This window comes from Aythya fuligula, chromosome Z (genome assembly GCF_009819795.1).
Source record: "Aythya fuligula isolate bAytFul2 chromosome Z, bAytFul2.pri, whole genome shotgun sequence".
Classification (NCBI taxonomy): Eukaryota; Metazoa; Chordata; class Aves; order Anseriformes; family Anatidae; genus Aythya; species Aythya fuligula.
Window position 1 is genome coordinate 80253707 of NC_045593.1, and position 21607 is coordinate 80275313.

A 21607-nucleotide genomic window follows, 5' to 3' on the forward strand; every position below is an offset into this window, starting at 1 on the left:
GTAATTATAAACCATTTCTGTCTTGGTGTCTCTGACAACAAAAAGGGAGCTTTACGTACATCATTTTACAGGAAGACCTCAAAACTAAATGAATACTATAAAGTAGCTCAGACTTACCCTTTACATGACAGATTCTTGCAAAGCCTCTAAAATACATTTCATATAACAAACGTTCCAATACCTATTTTATGTGAACTTCTGTGAGATACAATTAAAGGGCTTTAAGAGGCTGACAATTTAAGGGTTGAAAGGGCTTTGAGGTTAATGAAAAAATCTGTCAGGGTAGAACATTATTGTCAGACACTCATTTTTGCCTGTGAGCCATGTTTTTGCATATACAAATGAGACTTCACATCCATAAGGAATCATTTATATGAAGGAGCATTTTTTAAAAAATCCCCCATTGTGTGAAAATAATTTACCTAGGTATATTGCAATATTGTAACTAAGCACAACCAGGTTCAACCTGCTTTAATAAGTAACATTTAATCCATAAATGTATGCCCAACTTCTTATAATACCTGTGCTCTTCAGAAAGATTTGCTACAGTCTTTACAAGTGACTTGTCTGCCTAATAGTCAGGAATGCCACAAAGAAGTTCCTATGACTTTCATAGTCGTGATTTAAGAATATGTATTACACTGGTACTGTGTTACTTCTAATTGCAATCCTAACAGTAAAAAAAAATGGTACAAATGGTAAACAAATTAGAGCAAACAGAGCAAATATGAACACATAGACCTTCTTTCAGGTTTCAAACAGAGAAACCACAGCACTTCAATTCAGGTTGAAAACAGAAAATCTAATTGCTTATTTCTGTTCTTTAACGTTTATGTCTGATACAATAATTGTAATATGTCATTAATGGTAATTACACAATTCTAAACAAAAACTTGAGTTGTACATGTGGAGCAGCAATTGATAAAGACAAAATAAAACAAAAAGGCAGATGGCTCACACAAAAGTGTGAGGTAGACTTTTGCATGTAAAGATATTCCAGTACAAAAAGAAATCCCAATGATTTTATCGTCTTGATTGTAACATGTCAGGATAAATTGAAATCTATATATAGAATCACAACATACTGTAACATCTGTCAGAGTAATATCTTAGCTTGAATATCATCAAGGATGGTCCTAGGAAATAAAATTTATAATTGCACTGAACATTAAGAATCTGAAACTCAGTAGATAATTGATTTGTGCATGTAATAATGTTCTCATGTCTTAATTCCAAATAATCTCTCAATTCTCCTTACGTGACTATATGTATCCATCACTGAAAGGATAGTTGTACAAACTTTTTGCCAAAATAAAGTGATGCAGCCACCAAGAAAAGCACAAATTCTATCCCCTCCTGTTTCCAACTTTAAATTGCTACAACTATTCCACACCTTTCTGTGGACCTGCATAAAATTTTATACAGCTACATAGTGAACTGGATCTGTGAAATGGTCCACTCCGAAAAGATAAAAAGAAAAAAAAAAAAAAAAAGTTTAAAAAAAAAAAGAAAAAAGAAAAAAAAAAAAAAAGACATAGCAAAAACAACCATCATCCTTTGAAGTAGGACTTACATAAGTTATTTTCAGTCTGTATATATCTTCAGAAGTTACTGCATCAGTTTCAGACCTGACAATAGGCTTGCACATCTGAAAGCTTAGCAGTTTTTAACAGCTTTAACCAAAATAAAATATTAAAAGATCTCACCCCTTGCAGTGATGTTCTGTCACAAGCATACTTTTACTAACAATGTCTACAACTGTATTGTAACTGTTTCCACAGGACAACTCCTCTTACTAGTTGATTTTACTTTCCAGTGACTTACAGGGGATCTTTGGAAGCAAAGAAAGTAACTTCTTAAAGTAAGAATTATTTTAAAGTAACAATCTTTCTTTCTATTTCCAGTTTTTCAGCCTTTCCTTGTGTTAAATACAGATGCTTTACAAGCTATCACTTCGTTTTTTCGGTTGGTGATCCCCATATAATTTTAATACTATTCTTTCTTCATGTACTTAATATATTTTTAAAATTTGGAATATTCACTTTGCTAAAAAATAGACCTGCCATATATAAGGTAAGCTAAATTACTGTTATGAAAGGAACTCTTCTACAGTTGTGAAATTAGAGTGAGACACTGGCAAATTATCCTGTTTCCATCATGGATATTTCTGTTAGCCTACAACTTTACTAGGAATATGTAACTAATGCCAATTATATAGTACCTCTTATAGCTTACTTTCAACCTTTTCATTATTTGAAATTTAATAATTGCTTGAGCTTATGGTTAATAAGTCAGTTTTAGGTGATTCATCCTGACCTTACAACCAGATGGGAGGGGATTTCTAATTTTAACTGTTACACAAAATAGTTTATCTTGCCAACAAACACGTGGGATAATTTCTAAAGAAAGCTCATATTTTCCTATATGTCTTACATAATAGCTGTTTAGTGTCCTGAGGCCACTGTCCATGATACTACTAAAAATGTTGGGAATATATGCTACTAAAATATTTTCAAGAAGTGCACACAGGTGAATTTAACCACATACTATTTCAGTACTGAAAAATACCCATTTACTTCACTCATAAAACAGGACTGAAAAATCAATATGACCTGTATCTCGGTACCATTTTATCTGTGACTGGCACAAGGAGCTTAGAAACAGATGGCCCTGGTAAGATGTCCCTAAGCTTTCTATGCTTCTTTCATCAAGATCACAAAAGTTAGACATCCAGAATTACCTGCTTTAGTTACCTGTTCTTCTTCCTTACTTGGATTTTCCCTTATAGCTCAAGAAAGGCATTTTTTTTCTAGTGAAAAATGAGCAGCAGTGAGAAGCAGCACCTGAAAGAATTTATAAGAAAGTCATATTCACAAGCAAAAAACATAATCTATAATTGAAGATAAAGAAGATAACCTGAGAAATCTAAACTAATAATTTATTTAAAAAAAAAAAGAAAAAAAGAAAAAATAATTGTACGTATAAAAAGCTGGATATAAATTAAAAGGCTAGATTCAAATATCTGTAAGTTTAAAAGCCGGAACGTTCCATTGTACTAATCTGTTCTGGCCCTCCACATAGCACAGGCCAGAGAATTTTACCCAGCAATTCCATGTGCAAACCCCACAACTGGTCTGTCTGTTAGCATTTTTACAAGGGCACCCATGGGAAAAATTACTATCTCCTACAACAATACACTCTGACACTGATTACCCTCATTATATGTATCACTCACACACACATATATATATATCACTCACAAATACAGTATATATATCCCTCGTTATAGTATATATATCACACTTCTAATAATTTACACATCACATTTCTAATAATCTGAAAGCCGAGGCGATCAGCTCCGGGGCAGATGCGTTCTGCAGCGGAGCAGGGGATCAGGACAGCCAGGGCTAATTTTTCCGGCATGGAGCCTACTTGAGGGAGCCACCAGGACCCAGCAGCCCTCGTGAGGGAGGCTGAAAAGGCACAGGCGGAGCCAGCAGCGTCCCCTCCCCCCAGCCATTCATAAACTGCCCCTAGGGAGTGTGGTTGCCAGGGTGTGGTGAGGCAGTTTGAGCAGGGAGGGCAGAGCGCTCCCCCCCACCCATAAGAACACCTCCTGTGGCGGTCTACCGCTAGCTAGTCTGCAATGGTCTCCACCAGGCACGGTGCGCTCTCCAGGAAGTCAGTACACACCCAGACTGACTGCCCGTCCAAAAATGCGGCAGTTCAGGTCATCGGGTACGAGGAGTGTCTGAGCCTTCTGCTGCCATCAGCAGGAGGCAGACAGACTGCGTGCGTGAGGTGCGAGCAGGTGGACAACCTGGTCCGCATGGTGGCAGAACTCAAGGAGGAGGTGGCGAGGTTGAGGGATATCAGGGAGTGTGAGCGAGAGATAGACTTGTGGAGTAACTCCCTGCAGGGCCTCAATGAGAGGCATCCCAACTGGGAGTGGATCCCCTGCCCTGTCACCATCGGGCAGAGGCAGGGGACCTGGGAGTTGAGGAGGAATGGAGACAGGTCCCTGCTCGACATCGCAGGCAATGCCCTCCCCTACTGGCCCCACCTTCCCAGGTGCCCTTATACAACAGGTTTGAGGCCCTGGAGCTTGAGAGACCGGTGGGTGAGGATGACATAGGAAGCCCACCCAGGAGGATGCCTAGGGCGAGGAGGTCAACTCCATGCCTCAGGACTGCCTCCACCAGGACAGAAAGAAGGGTGATTGCTGTGGGCGACTCCCTTCTCAGGGGAGCAGAGGACCCTGTTTGTCAGCCTGACCCTACCCGTAGGAAAGTCTGCTGCCTCCCTGGGGCCAGGGTCAGGGACGTTGCCAGGAAGCTTCCCAACCTGGTTCGCCCCTGACTATTAACCTCTTTTGATAGTCAAGGCGGGCAGTGATGACATTGAAGAGAGAAGCCTGAAGGCTATCAAACGGGACTTTAGGGGGCTGGGACAGTTAGTGGATGGAGCGGGGGCACAGGTGGTGTTTTTGTCCATCCCTACGGTGGCAGGGAGGGGTACAGAGAGGACACAGAAAGCCCACCTGATAAACACGTGGCTCAGGAGCTGGTGCCAGCACAGAAATATTCGGGTTTTTGACCATGGGGGACTTTACTCGGCACCCGGCCTGATGGCTGCAGACAGCTCCCTATCTCTAAGGGGAAAACGGATCCTGGGCCAATGAGCTGGCAGGGCTCATTGAGAGGGCTTTAAACTAGGTAAGAAGGGGGATGGGGCTGAAACAAGGCTTGTTGGAGCTGTGCCAGGGGGAACAATGGCAAGGCTGGGAGAGAAGGTAATGGCCCAGCTGAAGTGCATCTACACCAGTGCACGCAGCATGGGTAACAAACAGGAGGAGCTGGAAGCCATCGTGTGGCAGGCAGGCTACGACTCGGTTGCCATCACGGAGACGTGGTGGGACCAGTCTCATGACTGGAGTGCTGCAATGCCTGGCTATAAGCTCTTCAGAAGGGACAGGCAGCACAGAAGGGGTGGTGGTGTGGCGCTCTATATTAGAGAGTCTTTCGATGTTGTAGAACTCGAGGCTGGGAATGACAAGGTCGAGTCCCTTTGGGTTAGGATCGGCAGGGACAACAAGGCTAGTGTCCTGGTCAGGGTCTGCTATAGACTGCCGAACCAGGATGAGGAGACGGATGAGGAGTTCTACAGGCAGCTAACAGAAGTTCCAAAGTTGTCGGCGCTTGTACTCGTGGAGGACTTCAACTTCCCTGACATATCCTGGAAGCACAACACAGCCCAGAGAAAGCAGTCTAGGACGTTTCTGGAGAGCGTGGAAGATAGCTTTCTGACGCAGCTGGTTAGTGAGCCTACCAGGGGTGGTGCCCCGTTAGACCTTCTCTTCACAAACAGAGAAGGACTGGTGGAGGATGTGATTGTCAGGAGCTGTCTTGGGCAGTTCTCCCTTCTTGGCGAGGCCAGGAAGGGGACCAGTAAAACCGTTGTATTGGACTTCCGGAGGGCTGACTTTGAGCTGCTGAGGACACTGGTTGGTAGAGTCCCTTAGGGAGAGCAGAGGGGAAGGGCAGAGGGGTCCAGGAAGGCTGGGCGATCTTCAAGAAGGAAATATTAATGGCACAGGAGCGGTCTGTCCCCACGTGCCCAAAGACGAGCCGGTGGGGAAGAAGACCGGCCTGGCTCAACGGATAGTTGCACCTTGAGCTTAGGAGAAAAAAGAGGGTTTATAATCTTTGGAAAAATGGGTGGGCCACTGAGGAGGACTATAAGGATGTAGCGAGGCTGTGCAGGAACAAAATTAGAAAGGCCAAAGCTCATCTGGAGCTCAATCTGGCTACTGCCGTTGTTATAAATGGCTCAGTCTTCAAAATAGGACTACATGTATAATCAAAGTTTATAATTTATTAAAGGAATAGAGGTAAGCAAACAGCGCTGGGTGCACCGGGAGTCTCTGCTCCTCCAAGACGCACACCAGTTACATCAAGTAGCTGATTTTTATGCTCCTAGGCTAATACATATTCATTTCTACTTCTAAAAAAAACAGGGTTATTATAATTAGTTTCCGGAATCCAAACCCTCCCACTGGAGCATGCATATCAGTCTCCGGTGGTCCCTCTGGGGGTCTCTGGGCGTCTCCCATGCTGAAGGCTCATAGTCTTCCTCCCTCTTGTCCTTCTCCTTTGTCCAACTTGGCTGTATGTCAGAGAGTTGTGCAACGTCCCCTGCAAGCTTTGTCTTTTAGTTGTTCTTCAGCTCTCCCCATCTCCTTAATCTCCTGGCTAGATATCAGAGACTTGCATAGTGTCATGCAATAGTCATAATAGTTAGCAGTTATTCTGAAACCCCCCAGATATCAGAGACTTTAAGGAAAAGCCTACAAATACATTTCCCTTCAAGCTCTCTATTGACACAAAATGCTAAAACATTCCTTTGCAAAATACAAGAATTGTATACATAAACCACTCTGTTTTTCTTAGACTTGTGGTTATACAAGGGTATGTAAGACAGAAGGTCACATTCATCATAACATGCAGCCCTAGCATTGTTGCATACTGACACGAATCAGATGAACATATATCACGCCAATAAAGACAACAAAAAAATCTTTTTTTTTCTAACCCAACGATTCGTTGGGTTAGAAACTGGCTGGATAGCCGGGCCCAAAGAGTCGTGGTGAACTGAGTTAAATCCAGTTGGAGGCCAGTCACTAGTGGCATTCTCCAGGGCTCGGTGCTGGGGCCGGTCCTCTTTAATATCTTCATCAATGATCTGGATGAGGGCATTGAGTGCACCCTCAGTAAGTTTGCAGAAGACGCCAAGTTAGGTGCGTGTATCGATCTGCTTGAGGGTAGGAAGGCTCTGCAGGAGGATCTGGATAGGCTGCACCAATGGGCTGAGGTCAACTGCATGAAGTTCAACAAGGCCAAGTGCCATGTCCTGCACGTGGGGCGCAATAACCCCAAGCAGAGCTACAGGCTGGGAGACGAGTGGTTGGAGAGCTGCCTGGTGGAGAAGGACCTGGGAGTGATGGTTGATAGTCGGCTGAATATGAGCCAGCAGTGTACTCGGGTGGCCAAGAAGGCCAACAGCATCCTGGCTTGTATCAGAAGCAGTGTGGCCAGCAGGGCCAGGGAAGTGATTGTCCCCCTGTACTCGGCTCTGGTGAGGCCGCACCTCGAGTACTGTGTTCAGTTTTGGGACCCTCACTACAAAAAGGACATGGAGGTGCTTGAGCGGGTGCAGAGAAGGGCGACGAAGCTGGTGAGGGGCCTGGAGAACAAGTCCTACGAGGAGCGGCTGAGGGAGCTGGGCTTGTTCAGCCTGGAGAAGAGGAGGCTCAGGGGCAACCTTATTGCTCTTTACAGATACCTTAAAGGAGGCTGTAGGGAGGTGGGGGTTGGCCTGTTCTCCCACGTGCCTGGTGACAGGACGAGGGGAAATGGGCTTAAGTTGAGCCAGGGGAGGTTTAGGTTGGATCTTAGGAAGAACTTCTTTACTGAAAGGGTTGGGAGGCATTGGAACAGGCTGCCCAGGGAAGTGGTGGAGTCACCATCCCTGGAGGTCTTTAAAAGATGTTTAGATGTAGAGCTTAGGGATATGGTTTAGTGGAGGACTTGTTAGTGTTAGGTCAGAGGTTGGACTCAATGATCTTGAGGTCTCTTCCAACCTAGAAATTCCGTGATTCTGTGATTCTGTGATATTCTGTGATTCTGTAGTATCTTTCGTTTCTTTGCCAAAAAGGCAAATGAGTCTATTTTTCTAAACTCTACCTGCATGATTTTCTCAAACCCTGGACTGGACAGCATTACTGTATCCTGTTAATAGGCTGAGGTACTTCATTTTTGAGGTAGTTCACATTTTGAAGACAAACAGATGGGAGCCATCATATTAATTTCTTCACCAGGAGTGAAACAGCTACTCCTGAAAATTCATCTCTGTTTATGTCTACATAGAAAAGATCTGCAAACCATCAGCTATAGGAGTAAACTACCATTTCTAATAAAAGCCTGTAATCATATCAGCTGCAAAAAACAACATAGAATCCACTACAGGAAGAGAGGAGAAAAAAAAAAAAGAAAAAAAAAAAAAGGAAAAAAAAATCCATGAATTATATCTTTGTAGGTGGCATGGTGACCACAGAAGGTAAGCAGACTACCATGTAAGAAGCAGAGCATCATTGCAGTATTAACTTCAATTAGGAAAGGCTTGAGAATGGGTAGAAAGACACCTGGCTGGGCTAAACAGCAAGGGAAGCTAGCAGAAACAGGAAAGCATTTTTGGAAAGTGAAGAAAAAGAATTGTAAACTCTGACACATAAAATTAAAAACATAAGTAGAGAGAGGAAAATATCTGAAACACAACTAGCTAAACACCAACTAAATCTACCGACTGGAAAATGGTGTGCTAGAGTTCTGTATTGCCTGTTAATGGTCGAGGAATAAAGAAGCACTCACAAAAGGCAAGTTGACTGAAAACAAGCTTACGTGTATCCTTTGTGTATCCTATTACTCACTGCTGAAAAAAAAAAATAATAATAATAAAAAAAAATGTTTAGGTTGTATGCTGTGGTTTAATCTGGCAGGCAGCTAGGTACCACCCAGCCATTTGCACCCCCCCACACCCTCACTGTGAGGTGGGTGAGAAAAGCTAAAACACAGGGTAAAAACTTATGTGTTGAGATAAAGACAATTTAATAGGACAGAAAATGAAGAGTAAATAATAGTAATGATCAAATAATAAACAAAGCAAGTGAAGCACAGTGCAATTGCTCATCACACGCTAATTGATGCCCAGCCATATCCTGAGCAGAAAGAGCACAAGTGCGTGCACACACACGTGCAGATTTATTGCTGAGCATGACACCTTATGGTATGGGGCATCTTTTTGGCCAGTTTGGGTCTCCTGTCCTGGTTGGGTGCCCCCCAGCTCCTTGTGTGCCCATGACCTCCTGGCTCATGGGGCAGTGTGAGAAGCTGAAAGTCTTTGGCTCTGTGTAAGCACTGCTCTGCAACAACTAAAATGTCAGTGTGTTGTCAACATTGTTCTCATCCTAAATCCCAAACACTGCACCATACCAGCTACTAGGAGGAAAATTACCTCTATCCCAGCTGAAATCTGGACATTACACTCTGCTTTTGTGAAAGATGCAGCACAAGACCTGCATGAAAAGCCTATGGTAGATCTGTGGACAAAATAAGCACTAACAGATAACCAAGACCAAATTACATGCTCATACAACCCCTACGAGAAATCTGTGAAAACCAGATGAATGACTTTATGAATTAGGTTAAGCTCCCCATAAAAAATTTAACTCGAGCAGCAACTACAATACACATTTATTCTAAAAGTTTCCAGGAACTACATGATTGTGAGGCTGTAAGCTGTACAGTACATTTTAGTAGATATACAACAATTCTAGAGCAAGCAGGTGTCTGAATAAATAAGATCATGGCCACAGTAGAGGGAGGAGGTGACTGGTGGTATTATTTCCATAATTAGAAGCGCTGCATTAGAGATCTCTTGAAGCTCTATGACAACACCAATAAGGGTATAGATGAGGATGACTAGACTCAAAAATCTATTTTCCAAATAGATTTCCACAAAGTTCCTATACAGTCAACAGAACAACAAAGCAAAAAAAATGTTGGTTAAAAAAAAAAAAAAAAAAAAAAAAAAAAAAAAAAAAAAAAAGTGATAATCCCTATTTTTGCAAAACACTCAGTTATAACTACACAGCTAAATTATATTACAGATAATCCAAGAACTACATTCCAAGAAAGTCAGAGATACATCTTGGCACACTTTAAGTATTCAAAAAAGTCTTTATGTGGCTTTTCTGCGTCTTCTCCCTGAATAGATTTTGCCTCTCAGTACAACCTGTAATAACAGCTCCTTGCTGTTCCTTAATTACGCTATTTTCCAAAACAGATTTCCTAAATAAAAGCTAACATAATTACGTCTCACTGCTCAAATTTGCAGTTCAATTAACCCACCTATACAAATGTGTCATGTTAACAAGGAAAAAAAAAAAAAAAAAAAAAAAAGAAATCCTGATTTTAATACTTCCTTAGATACTATGTAATTATGTAGAAAAGCTTTGAAAAAAAAATATTTATTTATTTATTTATTTATTTATTTATTTATTTATTTATTTATTTATATTTATATATATATATTTAAAGAAGGTTGTTTCCCTGCAACAAGAAATTGGAGCATCAAGCTGTACTGGGGAGAGAAAAAAAAAAAAAAAAAAAAAAAAAAGCGTGCCTTTGAACAATGCATGTGAAGGAGAAAAGGTGGATACAATCATTTTAGAAATTATTTGTCAGGGTCTGTTATTCCTTTTCCAAACACGAATGGTGTTCCGCTGCTGTAGCGGGTGCCCGCCTCACAGCCCGCCTCACAGCCCGCCTCCATTTCCCGCCCCCCACCTGGGGCGGCCGCCGCTCCCCTTCCCCTACGGGGCGCGGCGCCGCAGCCACAAAATGGCGGCCGGCCTCCATCAGCGCCGAAACGGCCGGGGGCCGCCTCGCGGCCAATCGCGCCCCGCCGTTCCGGCCACGTGACCGCCGGCCGGACTACAACTCCCATCGAGCCCCGCGCGGCTTCCGCTTCCTTCCCCTCCTCCCCGCGCTGCCGCCATTTCCCAGAGGGCGCCGGGCCGCGCTGCGGGAAGGTCGCGCAGGGGAGAGGCGGCCGCGCTCCGTGTCGCTACCATGCTGGCTGCCGGCGTCCGCAGGTTCGCCACCTCTGCCCTCCGCAGGAGCCACTACGAGGACGGGCCCGGGAAGGTACCGTGAGGGGAGCGGAGGAGGCCCCGGCCCCCTGCGGCGCGGCGCCAAGGTCGTGGGGCAGGCCGCGGCCCCTGGGCGCGGGCTGCGGGGGCCTGGCGGCGGGAGGGTGGCGAGGGCTGGGGCTGGAGGCGAGGCTGGGGCTGACCCCGAGAGCCCGCTGTGCCTCGGGCGTGCTCAAGGTGAGCTCGTCCCTCAGTCATCCCCGCGACGGTTTTGGCACCAAATCGGGTTTTAAGGTTCCGGGGTGCCCTTGTGAGGGGCAGGACGAGTGCTCTGCTGCCGCTGCTGCAGCTGGTATCCAAGGGGATTTGGAGCCTTGAGATGCCGCTGTTAATGGCTGCAGCAAGCAGGGTGGTGCAGATGGCTTCGGTGTCCTTCTGCTTCTGTGGTACAGATGATGAGCTTTTGCAGTATGAGGAGAAACAGTGATACTGTAAACGCTTTCTGATGTACCTTTGTGCTTAGCGTGCTCTCTTAAAATCCACACCTAAAGCTTAATTTCATGTACTTAACATGATGAAAACATTCTTGTCAGGAAAGTAACAAAGCAATGGAAAGAGTTGCCTGGAGGCTGTGGGATCTGTGTCCTCAGGGGCACCGAGACATTTACAGTTGACTGGATGAGCTTCTGACCAACCTGGTTTCCTTATTCCTTAATGTGAATTGTGGGTGGGAGGGGTATTAGACAAAATGACCTCCAGAGGTCAATTCCAAATTACTGCAAGGGCAGGGCCATTGGCCTGAAAGGAAGGGAAAATGTTCTGAGAGTGAATATTTGCAGTTAGTTGTAATCTGACTGTTAGCACTCTGGGCCTCTTGCTACTGTCAAGCAAATGAGGAAGTAATTTAAATGTACTGTATTGATTGCAAACTAACATTCGCTTTTTCTTTTCTAGAACCTTCCATTCTCTGTGGACAACAAATGGCGATTACTTGCAGTAATGTGTGCATTCTTTGGAAGCGGATTTGCTGCCCCTTTCTTTATAGTCAGACACCAGCTTCTTAAGAAATGAAGGGGACAGACTGTAATCATGCTAGCTGGGTAACTATCTTGTTTGTTATTCTAGTGGAGTGGTTGAAACAGCTTGAGAGAGTGTAGCCTCATTTATAAGCAGTATAACTTTTAACACCTCCCAGACCAGTCACTTGCAGTTTGCAGTTCCTTCTAAACTCAAATGATGAGTAGGCTTAAGTTTGTTCTGCTGGGCTGCGGAACTCACTGATTTGTGAACTTTGACTGCCCCAAAGCCACACCTCTCTGAGTGCAGCTTCTTGATAGTCTTAAACAGGCAGTGGAGTGGTACTAAGTTGGATAATAACTAAAAAACAAACCTATACCTTACATAATGTGTACAGATACCTGGCATATGTGATGTGAACAAAACAGTATGAGAATCTGTGATACTGTAAACGCTTTCTGATATGCCAGTTAAAACTCAGAAAACAAAATCCCTTCAGTTTCAGTTCAACAATGTCATCAGCATAAAACATTCCTATTTACTTTTAGTGTAAACTGCACTTAACATAAGATCATTAACAGCAGATGCTGTTAACTGATGCTTGCTGATGATCTTTTTGAAGACAGAACAAGCCTCGGCCATTGTTTCCAGCCTCTGGAAGCATGTTACTTTCATTTGGAAATCCATCTCTGTTTATCTTAAACTGTTTCCACTTTGGAAATACCTGATTGTGTTAATTCTGTAATCTGAGAAACAGTAGTTTTGAAGAGCTGGGATGACCTATGTAGCTTTTGGAAGGAAATACAGTGATTGCTGGAATGTCAGAGTTGGCAGATATTGTAAAGTCACCTGCATAGGGCTTTTGCCAACCTGATGGCTTTGTCACCTTAAACTTAAATAAAGAGAGGACCTGTGCAGTATTTGAGCATTTAGAAATGTATGTAATGTTCATATAAGTAAAGGCCTTTACTACAGAAACTTGTGTAGGATGAATTAAGGCATGTTAAAATTAAAATGCATCATCAAAGTTAAATTTCTCCTATAGCTTTTTCTAGATGCAGAGGTAATACAGAGTCCTTAAACTTGTTAACTCTTCTACATTTTCTTGCAGAGTTGAAGTCTTCTATATGGCAACTTTAAATGGAAAAAAGGATATCTGCAATTGTGTACAATGCTGAAGGTGTCTAAATAAATGTTAAATCTTAAGGTCCTGGGCTGTGTATTTTGTGAAATTCTTGAAGTGCTTTTTACAAATGGTTTATACTGGGAAGCCTTTCAAATTGCACTCCATTGACATTAAGTTAAACACTACTAGTCTAGGGAAATGGAAATGTCCAGGCTTAAAATTGAAGTTCGGCTTAAAATAGCCAGCTGAATGTTTAAGTAGTTTTACTAAGCTATGTGGTCATCTCTGGTAGTCTTTGGACTAGTCAGAGAATAACTATTTGGGATGGATTATATCTTATAAGCCTGACAATAGGGATATACTGTCACCATAATTCATGCTGCATGTTTTTTCAGTATTTTGGGCTGATTAGTTGAGAACATTTTATTTGACTTTGCTTTTACTAAGTCATTCTGAAGAGCTGGTGTTACTGTAGCTCCATGTTGTGCTGCATTACTGTTGCTGTGTGCCCTCCAGATCTCATTAGCCTTCACACTAAGATGGTGCTGGATCCTTGAAAACAAGTACAGCAACATTAACTACGACATTGAATCTTTGTTACCAACATTTTCTAGTCAATATCTTGCCAAAACTTTGATACTAGTTCAAATTAGTAGCTATTTGGAAAGAATTGATAGCTTCGCAGTTGAGGCTGTTGTCTATGCATGCAAGGTTGTGCCTAACATTGGGCGTGTGTAGTGGACATCAATGTATTGAAGAATGCTGTCAGCATACCTCTTCCAGGTGGAGTATGGTATCTTATGGTATCTTTAACAGATAAAGACTAAAGTTAAAGACACGTAGTGTCTGAAAAGCACTAATGTAACCCAGTCATTGTTACTGTTACCTATTGTAATCATAGAACATCCTGAGTTGGAAGAGACCCATAAGGATCATCAAGTCCAACTCCTGGTAATAATTATTAATTATTAAAATGTTAAGTGGTAACTATTCCAAGTTGCTGTCATTAAGTGATGTTTTCTGGTTTACTTTTTCCCCTAAAACAAGTCCGTCTGTTCTAGTAGTGTATTCAATATAGCTTGTGACATGTCAGCCATTCAACTGAATGGTTGATCTTTAATAGAAAAGGCTATTTAATAGAAAAACTTAATAGAAAAGTCTAAAATAAAAATCTCAGAGGAAAGATCCCAGACAGCTATAAAGGATTTGGTAAGAATGCTGTATGGCCACAGCTGAGGTGTAGTGTAATGGTATATGGCATAGCTTATTTCTTGCTGAGTATGCTCCTGCATCTCAAAAGAGCAACCAGTGTGCTTATTTGCATTGGTAACAGAATGATGTGACACTTGAGGGAACTTGAAAAGTTGACCATGTCTTGGTCAAATGTAAGGACTTCATAGGAGAACTTAGGTGCTATGAAAATAACCTTTTTATGCAAAAATCAAAATGGAGCTCGTAAATGACAAAGTTGTCTCATATTGATGATGAGGAAGTTGAACGTACTTGCAGCTGGGTTGTTCCCATGTTGAACCTTTCTGTCTTGTTTGTGCAAGGAAGTTCTAATAGAAGCCTTTTTTGTCTTAATTTTCCTCTTAACTCCCAAGTCCTTGATGCATTTGACAGGATCCATTGTCTTCTGTGAAAGTTTATTTTGTGGGCTGGGCAAACCAGTGCCTTTAATTTGCTTAAAACAAGATCTCCTTTCTTCACCTTCTCAATCAAAGGATCACAGAATGACTGAGTCTGGAAGGGACCTCTGGAGATGATCTGGTCTAACCCCCTCTTATAATCTTGTACTGGGGAGCCGAGACCTGGACACACTATTCCAGGTGAGCCCTCACCAGGGCTGAATAGAGGGGGAGGATCTACCTCCCTTGACATGCTGGCAACACCCTTCTTCACACACCCCAGAATACCATTGGCCTTCTTGGCCACAAGGACACTTTGCTGGCTCCTGGTCAGCCTGCTGTCCTCCAGGGCTCCCAGATCCCTCTCTGCAGAGCTGCTCTCCAGCAGGTCAGCCCCCAGCCTGTACTGGTGCTTGGGGTTATTCCCCCCTAGGTGCAGGCAGGGTGCTGCGCTTGCCCTTGTTCAGCTTCATGAGGTTCCTCTTGGCCCAACTCTCCACCCTGTCCAGGTCCCTCTGAATGGCAGCACAGCCCCTTGGGGTATCAGCGACTCCTCATGGTTTTGTGTTATCAGCAAACCTGCTGAGGGTGCACTCGGTTCCGTTGTCCAGGTAGGTGATCAATAAGGTGAGCAGGACTGGACCCAGTGATGACCACTGGGGGACGTGGCTAGCTACAGGGCTCCACCTAGACCCTGCACACTGGCCACAACCCTCTGAGCTCTGCCATCCAGACAGTTCTCAATCCACCTCACCATCTGCTCACCGAGGCCACGCTTCCTGAGCTTGCCTATGAAGATGTTATGGGAGACGGTGTCAGAAGCCTTGCTGCAGTCAAGGTAGACAACATCCACTGCTGTCCCCTCGTCCACCCAGCCAGTCATCCCAACACAGAAGGCTACCAGATTGGTCAAGCGTGATTTCCCCTCGGTGAATCCACGCTGACTACTGACCACCTTCTTATCCTCGGCGTGCTTGGAGATGACCTCCAGGATGAGCTGTTCCATCACCTTTCCAGGGATGGAGGTGAGGCTGACTGGCCTGTAGTTTCCTAGGTCCTTTTTCTTGCCCTTTTTGAAGGCTGGGGTGATGCTGGCTTTCTTCCTCTCCTCAGGCACCTCACCTGTTCTCCGCGACCTTTCAGAGATGATGGAGAGTGGCCTAACAATAACTTTGGCCAGCTCCCCCAGCACTCATAGCTGCATCCTGGTGGAACCCATGGATCCGTGGGTGTCAGGATTGCCTAAATGATATCTAGCCTGGTCCTTCTCAGTCAAGGTGAATCCCTCCTTTTTCCAGACTTCCTCTCTTGTCTATAGGGTCTGAGGTTCCGGAGGGCTGGTCTGAGCGATGAAGACCGAAGCAAAGAAGATGTCCAGCACTCCGCCTTTCCTGTATCTTTCATCACCAGGGCTGCTGAATGAATTTAGCAGAGGGCACTTGTCTTCCTTTTTCTACTAATGTATTTGAGGAAGCTCTTCTTGTTGTCCTTGTAATACTGCCCCCTTGCAATGGGCCTCGCCCATTGCATCCCTACATATTCTGGCAGTATTCTGGCAGATATGCATCCCAAGTAGCCTGTCCCTTTTTCCACGTGCTGTATACTTCCTTCTGAGTTTTGCCAGGAGCTCCTTGCTCATCCATGCAGGTCTCATGCCCCTCTTCCTTGCCCTCTTACTTATAGGAATGCACTGACCTTGAGCTGGGAGGAAGTGATACTTGGATACAGACCAGCTGTCTTGGACCCCCCTTCCTTACAGGGCCCCAACCCATGGGATTCTTCCAAGTAGGCCACTGAAGAGGCCTAAGTTTGCTCTCCTGAAGTCCACTATTATGATCTTAATTTTTGTCCTGCTTCCTCCTTGCGTGATCCTGAACTCCACCATCTCATGGTCACTGTGGCCAAGGCTGCCCCCAGCATTCACATCTCCAACCAGCCCTTTGTTGTTAGTGCATGGTTCAACAGCACACCTCTCCTTGTTGGCTGCTCCACCACCTGTGTCAAAAAGGTATCTGCAGGAACCTCCTGGACTGCTTGTACCTAGCTTCATGGTCCTCCCTGCAGACATGGGGGTGGTTTAAATCCCCCATGAGAAACAGGGCCTGTGACTGAGAAGTTACTTCCAGCTCTCTGTAGAAGCTGGAAGTTCCATATACCTCCTCCTCCAGATCAGGTGGCCTGTAGCAAATACCCACAGCAGTGTCAGCCACGGTAGCCTGCCCTCTAATCCTTACCCATAGGCTCTCAACTCGCTCTTCATCCACCGCTAGGCAGAGCTCCAGTTGGCCTCTCAAATAAAGAGCATCTCCAGCAGTTCACCTTCCTGGCCTGTCTTTTCACAAAACCACACAGCCCTCCATGACAGCATTCCAGTCAAGTGAGCTATCCCACCATGTTTCCTTAATTGCAATAAGATCGTAGCCTTGCAACCTCACGCAGATCTCCAATTCATCCTGTTTATTCCCCATGCTATGTGCATTGCTATGCAAGCATTTCAGGGAGGCGATCAAGCCTACAGGTTTCCCAGGAGGGGTGCAGGAGGATCCTCCATAGTCATGTCCCACACTCACTTCTCCAGATGCATGCATCCACTGGAGACATCCTGACTTGAGCCATTTTTTGCTCTCTACACTGTCCATGTTAACTTTCCCTTTCCTTCATCTTTTCCAGTTTAAAACCCTCCTACCAGGTTGGCGATCCTGTTAGCAAAGACACGTGTGCCCTTTTTAGTGAGGTGGATTCCTTCTCTCCCCATCAGTTCTTGATCTTCAGACAGGGTTGTCTGGTCATAGAAACCCAAGCCCCGTTGACAGCAACAAGAGTACAGTCAGTCGTTAGCTAGAAATATCCAGCTCCTCTTCCTCCTGTCCTTCCACCTCACTGGAAATATTGAGGAAAAAATGACCTAGGCTCCCAGACCCTTGATCACTATGCCCACAGCTCTAAAGTCCTGATTGATGGTTTTTAATTTACCCTATACTTTTTCTATTTAAATATATATTTAATCTGTGGGGATTATTTTAATTATAATTTTAGATAATATTTTTAGAGTCGTCTTCTGTAATGTATTCTAAAGCTGTAATCTTTTTTTTCATAGTGGTGTTACATTGATGGATCACAGTCATTTATGAACAAAAATGTCTAGGAGGTGCTAGTTAATGAATTTTCAAACTAGGACCCTTTTTCCAACCCTGTTACCAACTTGCAAAAATTACCAATATGAAGCACAGTAGCCATAACCTTACATATCCTTACATAGCCATTTTTATATATAATTAATGTAAGGCATACACTGGGGGAATGATCTGGGCTTCCACTGTGTTGATGGTTGTTGTCCACTTCCACATATTTAAACTACTCTTGGTGTGCTGGTAAGAATGATACAAAAACTAAGCCACATCATCCCTGCTTTGAATAAGCTGACTAAATCACTTGATAAACTATTGCTTGATAAACCCATGTTCATGTTGTCCTGTTATTAATTGATCTTTCATTTAAGCAGAAAGTTTAGTAAAACTGTAGTCTCTTTAATCTGCTCAGTTAATTTTCTCAAGCTTTCTTGAATGTTAACTATACTTGCTGATTTTGATCCGTGCAGTTCTCCAGTTTTTAATTTGTATTTTTAATAGAAATCCGCTCATTGTAAGTTTCAAAATGAGCCACCATATTCTCCATTCATTGTAAACTCCATTTATTTTTACATGCCTTCAAAGCCATAATTAGTCCCTTTAGATTTGATCTATTTCTCTATATGACTTGCTCGGGCAGTTTGCAGTAATTTCCAAGTCCCATCAATTATCAAGTCTGTAAGTTCTCTCTCTGACTTGGCAATTAGTTGTCTTAGGTTTTCAGACCTTTTGCTTCTGTAATAGAAACATTAACAGATCTGTTTTGATCCAAATATTTATACCAACTGAAGCATTCTGCCTTTTACCACAACACATTTTTTACTACCAGATTATATATAGTCTAATCACTGTTCAGTAAAGCAAAGTATAAAACACTTCATTTGGTTGCTTGGCTGGAAAACACTGGTTGTCATACAGAGATACAAGGCTCCTATGGCTCCTATCATTAATATCAGACATCTGATTCTAATTCCACAGAGACAAAATTCCAGATTGTATTTGTTTTTTGTTTTCTTTGTTTTCTTTTCTTTTCTTTTTTTTTTTTTTTTTTTTTTTTGTTTGTTTGTTTTCTGCTGTTATATGAATATCTTTGTTTATATTCTAGCTTAATTTTAGGAGCATGTTCGGTCCGTAGAACACGTTCCCCCTTGAACCATTTATTTATTTATTTATTTATTTAACTGCTACTCTTAAAGTGATTCTGGCTTAAATCTTATCTACCCATTCTATGAAAATCAGGTTGGTCTTTGAAATATATGTACCACTAACCCTTCCGTTGCATCTTTCCACTATCTCCTTCCATTCCTAGCTTCATGGGGTGAAAAGCCCCTCCATCACAACAAAATGCTAGGGCAGACCAAATGATAGCCAATGGAAAAGCTCTCTGTGCTGGGATCAGGAAGCAATGCTATGAATAATGATAACAATAGTCCAAAAACAGTGTTCCATCATGCTCAGTTATATAATAGCTTGAGTATACACCTAATGAAATACTTATTTTTTAAAAACTTGACTTGTTACAATATAAAACAACCGAAAGAAATGAGGTGGGAAAATAAGAGAGGCTTGATGTTGCAGGTAAAAAGTAGTATGTAGATAGTGCTTTTCTGTCCTTAAAATTGTACAAACGAAACTAGACAGTGGTTAAAGGACATGTGTGTGAATGATAACATTTTTAGCTTGCTAGATGTGAAAAATATCCTTTACAGTCTCTGATTTTTTTTCCAATTTTCTTGTCATAATTTTCCATTTCACAAAGTCTATTTTGGCTCAAACTCAGGAGTTTCACTTTTGTTTCCAGCAATGTTCACACTTCAGCATTTTAATGATGTTAGTTACCAGTAGTCTTAAAAACTGCTTGAACTTAAATGCAAGAAGATACAATTTAGATGTCTTCATCTTTTAATACTTGGAGTCTTTCCAGTTTGAAGATCTTTCTGGCATACTCTGGAACATTACTTTTTCTCATTCCCATAAACATAGCTGAATGTTCATAAAGTCTTTATAACAAGTGCTCTGAAGCTGCCAAATCAAGCATTTAGATGGGGAGAGGAAGAGTGTTTCAGAGGTTAGAAATGTTCAGAGGTAACAAATAGTGAAAACGGCAATAGGACAGTGAAGTAACCTTCCACATATATTTGTCTGATGAGTTTATATTATATATCTCAGAGGTGTATAGAGGTAGCCGGTTCTTAATATGATAGCAGATGAAATTCAGTTTTGAACACTGGACGGTGATAATGGAGCAATTTAAAGTTCTTGTGGCAGTGATGTATTGTGAATGAGTCATGATTACACAAGCATGAAAACATCTGTTGTGTACAGTGGTAATCAAAAAGGCAAGGACGGTGTAAAGCTCTTACAAAGAAACGGATGATAAACATAATTGCAGGTATCCCAGTTATATTGTATGTGTAAGTGGCCATTTCTTGAACACCATGTGGAATGTTCTTATTCTACCCAGATATCATTTGAGGGGAAAAAAAAAAAAAAAAAAAAAAAAAAAAAAACAATCTAACAGTTTCAGACATGGAAAGGTTCCAAGATGAAGGAGGATAAAACTATTTGAGCTTTTTAGTTTAGCAAAGGATGTGAGGAAAATGATATCTTCTCTAACTCATCCACATCTGAAAAATATTACTATTTCCAATAAGAAGAATTCACGGCTCACAGCTCCAAGGCATGATTTCCATGGAGGGTAAGGGACAAAAAGATTTTGTTTGTTTATTTGGGGGGCAGAGCAGATGGAGCATCAACTTACAGCTACATCAGTAAGCCATATAGTTACCTACAGTAAGGGAATTTAGTAGCAAATGGGAGGGAGGGAGGAATGAAGCACTTGTATTCAGTTATATAAAATGGAGTAAATATTTTTATATGGTGAAAAAAAAAAATCAAATTTATTGGTTTTCCAGTTCAAATCTTCCTGGATTTCCTATTCATCAATTAACCTCACAACATATCTTTTTCAGATCCAATTTTCAGAGAAGAATGAGCATTAGATAAAGAACGGTTTACATTAGATAAAGAGCAGAAATTCCAAGTTGTGTTCATCTGTGCCTGAAAGCACCTGGTGTTAGCTTACATTGGAGATAGGATACTGGATTTGATGACCTACACTCTTGAACCATTGTGCACAACCCCTACATAGTAGATCTGCATATAAGTACAAGAGGAATCTAGGCTAAGACTACTTCTTGCTTTAAAATTTAGAATTAAAACTTTTAAGATATTGACAGCCATTTGAAGTGATACATTACCCTATATTGGAGCATGAATTACAAAACATAGTGATCTTTTAACTACCAATTAGTTAAAAAAAAAAAATCTTTTCTAATGTAAGTTGCTATTCCTTTCCTTTCTTTCTTTTTTTTTCCTTTTTAATTTTTTTTTATTTTTTTCCTCTTTTGGTCACAGATGTTTAGTTAGGTTATGGAGGTTAATGTAAGAAACTGAAACAATTTTGAGGTACATAAACAAATCGGGCTTGAGGAAGAAAATATGGAAGTAGAGATATGGTTGTCATGACAACCAAATTAGCAGCCGTTCTTGTTGAACATAAGCAGTGGATGAGCGCTTGGACGGTATTGTACTGGCCAACACATGAAAATTATCTTTGTTCTTCAAAGACAAAGGTCATGTATACAATGTATTTCATTGCCTTGGCTGGCTTCCAGAGTCTCAATGTAGTGATATCATTGGATATTATTAAAAAAAAATAAAAAAATAGCTTCAACTTGAAAGAAAAGGAGAGAAAGGGAGAAAGAGAGAAAGAAAGAGAGAGAGAAAGAAAGAAAGAAAGAGAGAAAGAGAGAAAGCAAGCAAGAAAGAAAGGGAGAAAGAGAAAGCAAGAAAGCAAGGAAGAAAGAGAAAGGAAGAAAGAGAAAGGGAAGGAAGGAAGGAAGGGAGGGAGGGAGGAAAAGAGGGAAGGGAGGAAGGGAGAAAGGAAGGAAGTCACTAATTTTGTTGCTATCATCTAAAGACGATGATTTACTTTTTT

The 21607-nt window shown here is 42.3% G+C and overlaps 1 protein-coding gene and 2 non-coding genes across 3 annotated transcripts; all 3 read left to right on the top strand.

The window, feature by feature from the left end:
* Nucleotides 1-10608: 10608 nt before the first annotated feature.
* Nucleotides 10609-12936, top strand: LOC116500668 (cytochrome c oxidase subunit 7C, mitochondrial). Its single transcript, XM_032205830.1, has 3 exons — nt 10609-10763; nt 11663-11808; nt 12837-12936. Exons 1-2 carry the CDS (start codon nt 10689-10691, stop codon nt 11777-11779), a joined length of 192 nt encoding a protein of 63 aa, XP_032061721.1. The 5' UTR covers nt 10609-10688; the 3' UTR covers nt 11780-11808; nt 12837-12936.
* Nucleotides 11155-11218, top strand: LOC116501235. The gene has a single exon (XR_004254391.1). It is a non-coding gene; the product is annotated as a small nucleolar RNA Z39 (small nucleolar RNA).
* Nucleotides 12130-12191, top strand: LOC116501234. Its single transcript, XR_004254390.1, has one exon. It is a non-coding gene; the product is annotated as a small nucleolar RNA Z39 (small nucleolar RNA).
* Nucleotides 12937-21607: the final 8671 nt, after the last annotated feature.

Coding starts and splice junctions, on each gene's coding strand:
- LOC116500668 (XM_032205830.1), top strand. CDS start 10,689: ATGCTGGCTGCCGGCGTCCGCAGGTTCGCCACCTCTGCCCTCCGCAGG. Junction 10,764..11,662: donor ACGAGGACGGGCCCGGGAAG/GTACCGTGAGGG, acceptor TTTCTTTTCTAG/AACCTTCCATTCTCTGTGGA.